Genomic DNA, 14,759 nt, shown 5'->3' on the forward strand with positions numbered 1-14,759 from the left:
CTGTCGAGGGGGAGCGTCCCTTTTTCTACGCCTATGAATATTTCTTCAGCCAGTTGGACATTACTTTTCCTTTTACTGCTTTCGAGACCGATTTGTTGTGGTCGTGTAATATTGCCCCATCCCAGCTTCATCCGAATTCCTGGGGTTTTATCAAGATTTTTTACCTGCTTTGCCAAGAGTTAGGCATAACACCTTCTCAGACTCTTTTCCTCTATCTTTTTGTTTCTGCCAAGCCTGGAGGTTCTTCCAAAAAGAAAGCTTCCTGGGTTTCTTTCAGGTCGGCCCAGGGTCACAAAGTTTTTGCCATGTATGATGAGTCTTTTAAGGACTTTAAGAATTATTTCTTTAGAGTCCGTGCTGTTGAGGGGGTCCGCCCCTTTTTTTCTTGATGAGAATGACGAGCCTGCTTTCCCTCTAGAGTGGTAGAAGAATGCGAGAGTGTCTCGCTATACATGGGAGATGCTTGACGAGGTTGAGCGGGCTTTTGTAATTGTTCTTGAAGATTTATAGGGGGAACCACCCCATCTTGATACAAAAAGATCTTTGAGTGATCCATCTTTAGTTCGAACTGCTTTGGGTACTGTCTGACTTGTTTCTATACTTGCTTTTTAGTTTTGCTTCTTCTTTTTTGTGATTGTAACCCATTACTGTGGTCGATTCTGTATTTTCAGAGATGTCGAAAAACAACGATTCCATGAAGGCCTTCAAGAAGGCAAAGAAGGCTGCTGCTGCTCAAAATATCTCGACCAAGGCGACGAGAGAGGGATCTTCTCAAGTTCAGGTGAAGCCGCCCGTGCCGAGTTTTCCTGGACCGAGGAAGGTGATTCCCACTCCTCGGGTTCACCTAGCCGACCCTCCACAGTCTTCCGCAGCTGCTTCTGGTGCTCCGCCCAACAAGAAGCAAAAAACAATTGAGCCTTTCAACCTTGACACTCCTGACTTTGATGCGGTAGAGTTTGTTGACCAACAGATCGGTCCTTATGATGCCCTCCCCATGGATGACATTTTGCTCCTTCGCCATTTAGATTTTATAACTCGGAGCAGCATCAAGATGGCCCATATGGGGGCTGCCCTGTATCGAACTGCTCAAAATCTTCCTCTCCATGCCACCAAGGCCTTCATGGAGGAGGCCAAACAAGAGTTTGATCGGATGAAGGGCTTGAAGGAGGAGCTTGAGGTGAAAGTAGCCAAACTGGAGAAGGATCTGGAGAACGAAAAGGCTAGCTCTCTTGCCCTGGCGGCTTATGTGAGATTGGCCGAGGACACTGCGTTGAGGCATAAAGACAGTTACGTCACATCTTATCGGGAGGTGGTGCGTCTGAGGGAGGAGTTGGAGTCTGCCCGAGTTGACTACTCCGAGCTCCAAGGTCATCTTGTCGGCAGCGTAAATGCTGCTTATGATAATTTAAAGGAGCAGGTTCAAGTTCTTGATCCTGAGGTTGACCTTACTCTCTTCAGCTTGGACAACGTTGTAAGGGATGGTAAGATTGTCCCCGACGACCAGGATGACGATGATGTCGGACCTCCTCCTGCGCCTGCTGCTAAAGTGTCGACTTCTATAGCTCCTCCTGCTGGGATCGTTCGTCCGGAGTTAGATCCTGATTGTCAAATTCTGAATAGGGACGACGGTACAGTGGATGCAATGCCTCTCCAGGCTCTCCCTCCTTCACCTCAGACTGATGCTGCCGAGAAGTCTTCTAATCTTAGCTGAATTTTCTTGGATATTTGTGTAGATAGCCCGGCTTGTGGGCTTTTGAACTCTTTATTTTGTAGTTTGAATATTTTGCTGACTGTTGATACTCCTTCTGGTTGCTTGTTTAGCAACTTTTTATTTTGAAAAAATAACAAGTAACTTTCAAGCTTTTGGGCCTGACCCTGAAGCTTGTTATAATATTGTATTTTATATCATGCTTGTTTGCACTTGTCTTGGCATCTTTCTGGGTTTTGAGAGTGCTGGAGCCTTGCTGCTCGGCCTCTTTGGATTGCTTTGTACTTATTGCTTGTAGCTTGGATCCTTTGAGGTCGTGGATGTGTGGATCCAACTTGTATTTCGATTTTCTCGCTCTCACTTGTATTTATTTCTAGCAATCCATAACCGATTTCTTTACGTTGGTCCTCTTTCCAGTTATTTTTGTAGTCCTCTTTTTTGGACCTTTGTCAGGTCTCTTTCATGGACTACTTTTGTGGGAGGCCGACTTCTTGTGTCGTCCTTTTCCAAGTTATTTTTGTAATCCTCTTTCTTGGACCCTTGTCAGGTCTCTTTCAGGGATTACTTTTATAACTTGTTTGTTGGGAGACCGACTTCTTCATGTCGATCTCTTCTAAGTTATTTTGTAATCCTCTTTCTTGGACCTTTGTCACGTCTCTTTCAGGGATTACTTTTATAACTTGTTTGTTGTAGGAGACAGACTTTGTCATGTCGATTTCTTCTAAGTTATTTTGTAATCCTCTTTCTTGGACCTTTGTCAGGTCTCTTTTAGGGATTACTTTTATAACTTGTTTGTTGTAGGAGACTGACTTCGTCATGTCGATCTCTTCTAAGTTATTTCGTAATCCTCTTTCTTGGACCTTTGTCAGGCCTCTTTCAGGGATTACTTTTATAACTTGTTTGTTGTAGGAGACCGACTTCGTCATGTCGATCTCTTCTAAGTTATTTTGTAATCCTCTTTCTTGGACCTTTGTCAGGTCTCTTTCAGGGATTACTTTTATAACTTTATGTTTTGGGCTGATTTTGTCATATCGGGCCCTTCGAAGTTAAAGTAATCCTCTTTAATAAGGTTGGCCAGACCTCTTTCCAGGGTTTACTTATAACTTGGGTTGACTTGGTCCGACTTCTTAATGTCGGCCAGTCTTTAAGTTATTATTTAGCAATCCATAAGACCTCGTCAGGTTCTTTTTCTGGATCACTTTCGATAACTTCTTGCATTATTCTGTGTTCATCTTTGCCGATTTGTAGAAGGTGGTTTCTATCTTTTTTTGGTGGACCTTTAGATGAATTGTGTTTTTATCTCTTTTGGTCTTTATCGTGATCGTGCAGTGAATCTGTTTTTCACTTTCTGCCGATCTGTTGCTTTATAATCGGACGATGAATGCTTCAGATTAATGCGTCTTGAGAATTTGTAGAATATCTAAAATATATTTTATTCAAAAGAAAGTGCAAATATATACATGCGGGAGTTTTTCATCCCTTTAAGTCGGATAATTTCTGAATCTCAACTTGGTGCCTCATTAAAAAACCTTTTCAGGAAAAAGAGTGCATCATACCTTTTCTAGCTATAGTACCTTCTTAGGTTGCAGGCGTGCCATGATCTGGGAAGCTCTCGTCCATCGAGTTCGGACAGTCTGTAGTAGCCCTTCCCAAGTACTTCTATGACTTGGTAGGGTTTTTTCCAGTTTGCTGCCAGCTTTCCTTCTCCGGGTCGAGTTGTTCCAATGTCATTTCGGATTAGGATGAGATCATTCTCAGCGAAACCTCTTGGCACTACCTTTTGATTATATTTGGAAGCCATTCGACGTTTTAGTGCTTCTTCCCTGATCCGAGCTCTTTCTTGGATTTCCAGAAGTAGGTCGAGCTCTTCCCTTTGAAGTTGGGAGTTGGCTTCCTCATTGTAATGAACGACTCTAGGCGACCCTTCCTCAATCTCTACTGGGATCATTGTTTCCGTTCCGTATGCTAATCGGAAGGGTGATTCCTTTGTAGTGGAATGTGGCGCCGTTCGATATGTGGTGCACGAAATTGTGTTGTCCAGGCTCGAACAATCCCTGGTAATGGCTCCAAAGCTTGGTGCTTTGATCTTAATTCATAATTGTCACAACTTCGATACAACTAACCAGCAAGTGCACTGGGTCGTCCAAGTAATACCTTACGTGAGTAAGGGTCGAATCCCACGGAGATTGTTGGTATGAAGCAAGCTATGGTCACCTTGTAAATCTCAGTCAGGCAGATATAAAGTGATAATGGTGTTTTCGAATATGAAATAATAAAATAGGGATAGAGATACTTATGTAATTCATTGGTAGGAATTTCAGATAAGCGAATGGAGATGCTTTTTGTTCCTCTGAACCTCTGCTTTCCTGCTATCTTCATCCAATCAGTCTTACTCCTTTCCATGGCTGGCTATATGCAAGGGCATCACCGTTGTCAGTGGCTACATCCCCTCCTCTCAGTGAATCATATGCTCACGCACCTTGTTGACGATTGGATTTTTGACGGTTTAGAATTTCACAAATGAAATCTCGTTGCAAGTATAGTTTCTAAACCAATCACTAATCCTTTCATGCAAAAATTTGTTTGTCACTAGTACAAACCCCTAAAATTTATAAACCGAAGTATTGGACCTCGGGTCGTTCTCCCTAGGAATTACAATGAAGTGTCTTGTTATTGGTTATGAGTTATTCTGGGGTTTTGGATGAGAGGCATGAAAAGTAAATGGCAATGGAAATAAACTAACAACTATAAAAGGCTCTTGGTAAGGTGTGAGAACTAGAAGTCCTATCCTAGTTATCTTTCTCAATTGTGATGAGAATTGTTCATTGCTACCACTTAGTTAACCCTTACTAATTAAAGGAAAGTCAAGTGGATGAATTGACTTGAGCCACAAGTCCTAGCCAACTTCCAAGGAAAGACTAGCTTTAGTGCACTCCAAACCAATTAGCAATCTCTCCAATTATCAATCAACAAAGGAATTAGATAACTCAAGTGTCACTAATTACTCTACCTAGGCCAAGAGGAACAAAATCTACACTAAAATCCAACCAAGCATTTCATCAAACACTTGGAAGGCACAAAAGAAAAGTATAGTCAATCACAACAAGAATGAATTCTAACTACAATTGAATGTAAAGAATTAACAACAACAATCAAGGAAATCACAATTATCATGAATTACCTCAAATTGCATTATTGAAAGAAAACAAAGGAACAACAATATATCCAAAACAAAATGAAGAATTACAATTATTAAAGCACACAACTAGAAAGAGAAAGAGGAGAAGATTAGGAATTGGTAAATGAAAAGTGAATCAAAGCATGAGTTAAACCTAGATCTAAGAAGAGAGATTAACCTAAACCTAATCCTAATCGTAGAGAGAAGAGAGAGCTTCTCTCTCTAGAAACTAACTCTCAAAACTAACACTCACTAAAAAAGTGATTAGTTTCAAGTCATCAAAATCCTAAATGATAATGATGCCTTCCCCTTAATCCTTCATCCTTTTATTCCTTTCCCTTAGCAATTTGGCGCCAAAAATGGGTTCAGAAACCCTCTCAAATCGCCAGGCACGTGTTGCATTAATGAGGTCATGTGCCAGCATCGGCGCGTACGCGCATGGTACGCATGCGCGTCCCTGGTCGATTCTGTAATGTGCACGCGAGCGCCTTGTGCGCGTGCACGTGCATGGCTGACTTTGCTTCTTTGACTTTTTATGCTTCTCTCCACTTGTGTGCTTCCTTCCTTGCTTCCTTTGATCTATGCCTAGCCTATTTCAACCTGAGGTTACTAGCAAACACATCAAGGCATCTTATGGAATCAAATAGAAACTAGAATTCATCAAAATAGGGCTTAAAAAGCATGTTTTTACACTTGAGCACAATTATGGAAGAGATAACAAAACCATGCTAATTCTTAGGCTAAATGTGACAAAAGGTTATCAAAATGTTCTAAATCCAATGCAAAACAAACCGTCAAATTGGGGTTTGTCACCTGTCACGGCACAGCTATTCATCTGTCGGTTCCCGATCATGCTGGAATAGGATTCACCCTCCTTTTGCGTCTGTCACTAACGCCCAACAATCGCGAGTTTGAAGCTCGTCACAGTCATTCAATCATTGAATCCTACTCAGAATACCACAGACAAGGTTTAGACTTTCCGGATTCTCTTGAATGCCGCCATCATTCTAGCTTACGCCACGAAGATTCCGGTTAAGAGATCTAAGAGATATTCATTCTAGCTTAATTCATGTAGAACAGAAGTGTTTGTCGGGCACGCGTTCATAAGGGAGAAGGATGATGAGCGTCACACATAATCATCACCTTCATCACGTTCTTGGGTGCGAATGGATATCTTAGAAGCGAAATAAGAAGATTTGAATAGAAAACAGTAGTACTTTGCATTAATCTTTGAGGAACAGCAGAGCTCCACACCTTAATCTATGGAGTGTAGAAACTCTACCGTATGAAAATACATAAGTGAAGGTCCAGGCATGGCCGAGATGGCCAGCCCCCAAAACGTGATCAAAGGATCATAAGGTAATCCCAAGATTGTCAAAAAGACGTCTAATACAATAGTAAGAGGTCCTATTTATAATAAACTAGCTACTAGGGTTTACATGAGTAAGTAATTGATGCATAAATCCACTTCCGGGGCCCACTTGGTGTGTGTTTGGGCTGAGCCTGAGTGTTGCACGTGCAGAGGCCATTTGTGGAGTTGAACGCCAGTTTTTGTGCCAGTTTGGGCGTTCAACTCTGGTTTTGGATCCTTTTCTGGCGCTGGACGCCAGATTTGGGCAGAAGGCTGGCGTTGAACGCCAGTTTATGTCGTCAATTCTTGGCCAAAGTATGGACTATTATATATTGCTGGAAAGCCCTGGATGTCTACTTTCCAACGCAATTGGAAGCGCGCCATTTCGAGTTCTGTAGCTCCAGAAAATCCACTTTGAGTGCAGGGAGGTCAGAATCCAACAGCATCAGCAGTCCTTTTTCAACCTCTGAATCTGATTTCTGCTCAAGTCCCTCAATTTCAGCCAGAAAATACCTGAAATCACAGAAAAACACACAAACTCATAGTAAAGTCCAAAAATGTGAATTTAACATAAAAACTAATGAAAACATCCCTAAAAGTAACTAGATCCTACTAAAAACATACTAAAAACAATGCCAAAAAGCGTATAAATTATCCGCTCATCACAACACCAAACTTAAATTGTTGCTTGTCCCCAAGCAACTGAAAATCAAATAGGATAAAAAGAAGAGAATATACTATAAATTCCAAACTATCAATGAAACAGAGCTTCAATCATATGAGCGGGACTTATAGCTTTTTGCCTCTTGAATAGTTTTGGCATCTCACTTTATCCATTGAGGTTCAGAATGATTGGCTTCTATAGGAACTTAGAGTTCAGATAGTGTTATTGATTCTCCTAGTTTAGTATGATGATTCTTGAACACAGCTTCTTTATGAGTCTTGGCCGTGGCCCTAAGCACTTTGTTTTCCAGTATTACCACCGGATACATAAATGCCACAGACACTTAATTGGGTGAACCTTTTCAGATTGTGACTCAGCTTTGCTAAAGTCCCCAATTAGAGGTGTCCAGGGTTCTTAAGCACACTCTTTGTTTTTGCTTTGGACCTTGACTTTAACCGCTCAGTCTCAGGTTTTCACTTGACACCTACACGCCACAAGCACATGGTTAGGGACAGCTTGGTTTAGCCGCTTAGACCAGGATTTTATTCCTTTAGGCCCTCCTATCCACTGATGCTCAAAGCCTTGGGATCCTTTTTATTTGCCCTTGCCTTTTGGTTTTAAGGGTTATTGGCTTTTTCTGCTTGCTTTTTCTTTTTCTTTCTATTTTTTTTAGCCTATTTTTTTTTCTTTTTTTTTTCTGCAAGCTTTGTTCTTTGCTGCTTTTTCTTGCTTCAAGAATCATTTTTATGATTTTTCAGATTATCAAATAACATGTCTCCTAGTCATCATTCTTTCAAGAGCGAACATATTTAACATTCTTAAACAACAACTTCAAAAGACATATGCACTGTTCAAGCATACATTCAGAAAACAAGAAGCATTGTCACCACATCAATATAATTAGGCTAAGTTCAAGGATAAATTCGAAACTCATGTACTTCTTGTTCTTTTGAATTAAAACAGTTTTTATTTAAGAGAGGTGATGGATTCATAGGACATTCATAACTTTAAGACATAGTTACTAACTACTAATGATCATGTAATGAAGACACAAACATAGATAAGCACATAACATAGAAAACGAAAACAGAAGAAATAAGAACAAGGAATGAATCCACCTTAGTGATGGTGGCGTTTCCTTCTTGAGGAACCAATGATGTCCTTGAGCTCTTCTATGTCTCTTCCTTGTCTTTGTTGCTCCTCCCTCATTGCTTTTTGATCTTCTCTTATTTCATGAAGCATGATGGAGTGCTCTTGATGTTCCACCCTTAGTTGTCCCATATTGGAACTCAATTCTTCTAGGGAGGTGTTGATTTGCTCCCAATAGTTTTGTGGAGGAAAGTGCATTTGAGGCATTTCCGGAATCCCATGGTGATGAGCTTCTTGCGCCTCTTGAGCTCCATGACTGGGCTCTCTTGCTTGCTCCATCTTTTTCTTAGTGATGGGCTTTTCCTCTTTAATGAGGATATCTCCCTCTATGTCAATCCCAGCTGAATTGCATAGGTGGCAAATGAGGTGAGGAAAGGCTAACCTTGCCATGGTGGAGGACTTGTCAGCCACCTTGTAGAGTTCTTGAGGTATAATCTCATGAACTTCCACCTCTTCTCCAATCATGATGCTATGGATCATGATGGCCCGGTCTATAGTAACTTCAGACCGGTTGCTAGTGGGAATGATTGAGCATTGAATAAACTCCAACCATCCTCTAGCTATAGGCTTGAGGTCCAATCTTCTTAGTTGAACCGGCTTGCCTTTGGAGTCAATCTTCCATTGAGCTCCTTCTACACATATGTCCATAAGGACTTGGTCCAACCTTTGATCAAAGTTGACTCTCCTTGTGTAGGGGCGTGCGTTCTCTTCCATGTATGGCAAGTTGAACGCCAACCTCACATTCTCCGGACTAAAATCTAAGTATGTCCCCCGAACCATTGTAACATAGTTCTTTGGATCCGGGTTCTTACTTTGATCATGGTTCTTGGTGATCCATGCATTGGCATAAAACTCTTGAACCATTAAGATGCCGACTTGTTGGATGGGATTTGTTAGAACTTCCCAACCTCTTCTTTGAATTTCATGTCGGATCTCCGGATACTCATTTCTTTTGAGTTTAAAAGGGACCTCAGGGATCACCTTCTTCTTGGCCACAACATCATAGAAGTGGTTTTGATGGGCTTTGGAGATGAACCTTTCCATCTCCCATGACTCGGATGTGGAAGCTTTTATCTTCCCTTTCCCTCTTCTAGAGGATTCTCCGGTCTTAGGTGCCATCAATGGTAATGGAAAAACAAAAAAGCTATGCTTTTACCACACCAAACTTAGAATATTGCTCGCCCTCGAGCAATAAACAAAAGAATATAAGAAGAAGAAGAAGAAATATGGAGAGGGAGAGGGAGATGTGGTTTCGGCTAAGGAGAGTGTAGAGGGGTGTGTTGTGTGAATTTGGTGAAGAATGGAGGTCTTTATATAGGGAATGGAGGGGGGGTTAAGGTTCGGCCATATGGGTGGGTTTGGGTGGGAAATTGGTTTTGAATTTTGAAGGTAGGTGGAGTTTATGAGGTAGGTTTATTGGGAAGAGTGGGTGGATGTGAGTGGTGAAGAGGTGATGGGGAAGAGAGTTTGAGGTGATTGGTGAAGGGTTTTTGGGTAAGAGTGTTTATGGGGTTGTGTGAAAGAGAGTGGTGAGAAGAAGTGAGTGGAGGTAGGTGGGGATCCTGTGGGGTCCACAGATCCTGAGGTTTTCAAGGATTTACATCCCTGCACCCCTTAGGTATGTAAAAATGCCTTTGTATCCAACTCTAGGCGTTCAGCGCCAGGTTGGTGGCCATTTTGGGCATTCAACGCCCATCTATGTGCCATTTCCGGCGTTGAACGCCAGAACCATGCCTGTTCTGGCGTTCAGCGCCCATAAGCTGCCCATTTTGGGCGTTCAGCGCCAGAACCATGCTCTGTTCTGGCGCTGAACGCTAGACAGATGCTCCTCCAGGGTGTGATTTTTCTTCTGCTGTTTTTGATTCCGTTTTCAGTTTTTATATTTATTTTGTGACTCCACATGATCATTAACCTAAGAAAATATGAAAAATAATAGAGTTAGATAAATAAACATTGGGTTGCCTCCCAACAAGCGCTTCTTTAATGTCAATAGCTTGACAGTGGGCTCTCATGGAGCCTCACAGATGTGCAGAGCTTTGTTGAGACTCTCCAACACCAAACTTAGAGTTTGGATATGGGAGTTTAACACCAAACTTAGAGTTTGGTTGTGGCCTCCCAACACCAAACTTAGAGTTTGACTGTGGGGGCTCTGGTTGACTCTGCTTGGAGAGAAGCTTTTCCTGCTTCCTCTCCATGGTTGCAGAGGGAGATCCTTGAGTTTTGAATACAAGGGAGTTCTCATTCCATTGAAGGACTATTTCACCTCTGTCAACATCAATCACAGCTCTTGCTGTGGCCAGAAAAGGTCTTCCTAGGATGATGGATTCATCCTCTTCCTTTCCAGTATCCAGGACTATGAAATCAGTAGGTATGTAAAGGCCCTCAACCTTTACTAATACATCTTCTACTTGTCCATAAGCCTGTTTTCTTGAGCTGTCTGTCATCTCCAGTGAGATTTTAGCAGCTTGCACCCCATAGATTCCCAGTTTCTCTATTACAGAGAGGGGCATGAGGTTTATCCCTGAACCAAGGTCACACAGAGCCTTGAAGATCATGGTGCCTATGGTACAGGGTATTATGAACTTTCCAGGATCCTGTCTCTTCTGAGGCAATGTCAGTTGATCCAGATCACTTAGTTCATTGATGAACAAGGGAGGTTCAACTTCCCAAGCATCAATGCCAAATAATTTGGCATTCAGCTTCATGATTGCACCAAGAAACTTGGCAGTTTGCTCTTCAGTAACATCCTCATTCTCTTCAGAAGAGGAATACTCATCAGAGCTCATGAAGGGCATAAGGAGGTTCAATGGAATCTCTATGGTCTCTAGATGAGCCTCAGAGTCCTTTGGTTCCTCAGAGGGAAGCTCCTTATTGATCACTGGACGTCCCAGGAGGTCTTCCTCCTTGGGATTCACGTCCTCTCCTCTCCTTACAGGTTCGGCCATGGCGCTTATGTCAATGGCCTTGCACTCTCCTTTTGGGTTCTCTTCTGTATTGCTTGGGAGAGTACTAGGAGGGATTTCAGTGATCCTTTTACTCAGCTGGCCCACTTGTGCTTCCAGATTTCTAATGGAAGACCTTGTTTCATTCATGAAACTTACAGTGGCCTTAGATAGATCAGAGACTAGATTTGCTAAATTGGAAGCATTTTGTTCAGAGTTCTCTGTCTGTTGCTGAGTGGATGATGGAAAAGGCTTGCTATTGCTAAACCTGTTTCTTCCACCATTATTAAAGCCTTGTTGGGGCTTTTGATCCTTCCATGAGAAATTTGGATGATTTCTCCATGTTGAGTTATAGGTGTTTCCATAAGGTTCACCTAAGTAATTTACCTCTGCTATTGTAGGGTTCTCAGGATCATAAGCTTCTTCTTCAGAAGATGCCTCTTGAGTACTGTTGGATGCAGCTTGCATTCCATGCAGACTCTGAGAAATCATATTGACTTGCTGAGTCAATATTTTATTCTGAGCCAATATGGCATTCAGAGTATCAACCTCAAGAACTCCCTTCTTCATAGGCGTCCCATTACTCACAGGATTCCTTTCAGAAGTGTACATGAACTGGTTATTAGCAACCATGTCAATGAGTTCTTGAGCTTCTGCAGGCGTTTTCTTTAGGTGAATGGATCCACCTGCAGAAGTGTCCAGTGACATCTTTGATAGCTCAGACAGACCATCATAGAATATATCCAGGATGGTCCATTCTGAAAGCATGTCAGAAGGACACTTTTTGGTCAACTGTTTGTATCTTTCCCAAGCTTCATAGAGGGATTCACCTTCTTTCTGTCTGAAGGTTTGAACATCAGCTCTAAGCTTGCTCAGCTTTTGAGGAGGAAAGTACTTGGCTAAGAAAGCCGTGACCAGCTTATCCCAAGAGTTCAGGCTGTCTTTGGGTTGAGAATCCAACCATAATCTAGCTCTGTCTCTTACAGCAAAAGGGAAAAGCATGAGCCTGTAGACTTCAGAATTTACTCCATTAGTCTTAACAGTATCACATATCTGCAAGAACTCAGTTAAGAACTGAAAAGGATCTTCAGATGGAAGTCCATGAAACTTGCAGTTCTGCTGCATCAGAGAAACTAATTGAGGTTTCAGCTCAAAATTGTTTGCTCCAATGGCAGGAATGGAGATGCTTCTTCCATGTAAATTGGAATTAGGTGCAGTAAAGTCACCAAGCATCTTCCTTGCATTATTGTTATTTTCGGCTGCCATATCCTTTTCCTGTTCGAAAATTTCTTAAAGGGTATCTCTGGATTGTTGTAATTTAGCTTCTCTCAATTTTTTTTTTCAGAGTCCTTTCAGGTTATGGATCTGCTTCAACAAGAATGTTCTTGTCCTTGCTCCTGCTCATATGACAAAGAAGAGGGCGCACAAAAATAATAATAATAATATGGGTCCTTTATACCACAGTATAGGGATCCCTTTGTGAGTGGAAGAAAAGAGGGGGAGACAAAGAATGTAATGTAATGGAAGAAACACATCTGTGAGGAGGGAAGAGAGGTGAGATGAGATGTTAGGATATGAATGAATGAATAGAATAGGATGAGAGAGAAGGAGGGAATTTTCGAAAATTATTTTTGAAAAGGAGTTAGTGATTTTTGAAAATGGTTTTTGAAAAATTGTTAGTATTTTTTTTTTCGAAAATTTATGAAATCAAAAATAAAAATAAAAATAATTAGTTAATTAAAAAGAAATTTTTGAAAAAGGGAGAGATATTTTCGAAAATTAGAGAGAGAGAGTTAGTTAGGTAGTTTTGAAAAAGTTAAGAAACAAACAAAAAGTTAGTTAGTTAGTTGAAACAAATTTTGAAAAGATAGGAAGTTAGGAAGTTAGAAAAGATATTTTGAAAAGATATTTTTGAAAAAGATAAGATAAGAAGATATTTTTGAAAAGATATGATAAGAATTCGTTTTTGAAAAAGATTTGATTTTTAAAATCTCAATTAATGACTTGATTCATAAGAAATCACAAGATATGATTCTAGAACTTAAAGTTTGAATCTTTCTTAACAAGCAAGTAACAAACTTCAAATTTTTTGAATCAAAACATTAATTGATTATGTTATTTTCGAAAATTTGTGATAAAAATAAGAAAAAGATTTTTGAAAAATATTTTTGAAATTTTCGAAAATAACTAATAATTTTGAAAAAGATTTGATTTTTGAAAAAGATTTTGAAAAAGATAAGCTTTTCAAATTGAAAATTTGATTTGACTCATGAGAAACAATTTGATTTTAAAAATTTTTGAAAAAGTCAATCCAAATTTTCGAATTTGAGGAGAGAAAAAGGGAAAGATATTTTTTTGATTTTTGAATTTTTATGATGCAAGAGAAAAACACTAAAAGGATGCAATGCATGAAATTTTTAGATCAAAACAATGAATGCATGCAAGAATGCTATGAATGTCAAGATGAACACCAAGAACACTATGAATGTCATGATGAACATTAAGAACATATTTTTGAAAAATTTTTTTAATGCAAAGAAAACATGCAAGACACCAAACTTAGAATTCTTTAATGCTTATACACTAAGAATTCAAGAATGCATATGATAAACATGAAAAGACACAAAACAAAAAATCATCAAGATCAAACAAGAAGACTTACCAAGAACAACTTGAAGATCATGAAGAACACTATGAATGCATGATATTTTCAAAAAATGCTAGATGCATATGCAAGTGACACCAAACTTATAATGTGACTCAAGACTCAAACAAGAAACAGAAAATATTTTTGATTTTTATGATTTTCTAATTTTTTTGGATTTTTATTTTATATTTTTCGAAAATTAAAAGAAAAATAAGGATTCCAAAATTTTTAATATGAATTCCAGGAATCTTGCCATGTTAGTCTAAAGCTTCAGTCCAGGAATTAGACATGGCTCACTAGCCAACCAAGCTTTCAAAGAAAGCTCCAATCCAAAACACTAGACATGGCCAATGGCCAGCCAAGCTTCAGCAGGTGATCATGGATCAGCAGCGGGTAGATGAGCAACAACTAAATTGCTCTTGCTAACAAATTGCAAGCCTCAGTCCAAATAAATTTAGACATGGCTTTACAGCCAGCCAGGCTTCAACATGTTTCATGAAACACTAGAATTCATTCTTAAAAATTCTGAAAAGAAAATATATTTTTGAAAGCATTTTTATTTTTATTATTATTTTTTCGAAAACATATGAGAAAATTTTAGAAATATTTTTGAAAATTTTTTTTTTTTTGAAAAGAAAACGAAAAGAAAGTTACCTAATCTGAGCAACAAGATGAGCCGTCAGTTGTCCAAACTCAAACAATCCCCGGCAACGGCGCCAAAAACTTGGTGCACGAAATTGTGTTGTCCAGGCTCGAACAATCCCTGGCAATGGCTCCAAAGCTTGGTGCTTTGATCTTAATTCATAATTGTCACAACTTCGATACAACTAACCAGCAAGTGCACTGGGTCGTCCAAGTAATACCTTACGTGAGTAAGGGTCGAATCCCACGGAGATTGTTGGTATGAAGCAAGCTATGGTCACCTTGTAAATCTCAGTCAGGCAGATATAAAGTGATAATGGTGTTTTCGAATATGAAATAATAAAATAGGGATAGAGATACTTATGTAATTCATTGGTAGGAATTTCAGATAAGCGAATGGAGATGCTTTTTGTTCCTCTGAACCTCTGCTTTCCTGCTATCTTCATCCAATCAGTCTTACTCCTTTCCATGGCTGGCT

At 40.0% G+C, this 14,759-nt stretch overlaps 1 protein-coding gene and 1 non-coding gene across 2 annotated transcripts; both read left to right on the forward strand.

The window, feature by feature from the left end:
- Positions 1 to 994: 994 nt before the first annotated feature.
- On the forward strand, positions 995 to 1,711 carry LOC148581775 (uncharacterized). The gene has a single exon (XM_088493671.1). The coding sequence runs from the start codon at positions 995 to 997 to the stop codon at positions 1,709 to 1,711; it is 717 nt and encodes a 238-aa protein (XP_088349797.1).
- A 10,043-nt stretch (positions 1,712 to 11,754) lies between these two features.
- Positions 11,755 to 11,862, forward strand: LOC148581776 (small nucleolar RNA R71). The gene has a single exon (XR_015895927.1). It is a non-coding gene; the product is annotated as a small nucleolar RNA R71 (small nucleolar RNA).
- Positions 11,863 to 14,759: the final 2,897 nt, after the last annotated feature.

The sequence above is a fragment of the Arachis ipaensis genome, chromosome B10 (assembly GCF_059453495.1).
Source record: "Arachis ipaensis isolate K30076 ecotype BB chromosome B10, ASM5945349v1, whole genome shotgun sequence".
NCBI lineage: Eukaryota > Viridiplantae > Streptophyta > Magnoliopsida > Fabales > Fabaceae > Arachis > Arachis ipaensis.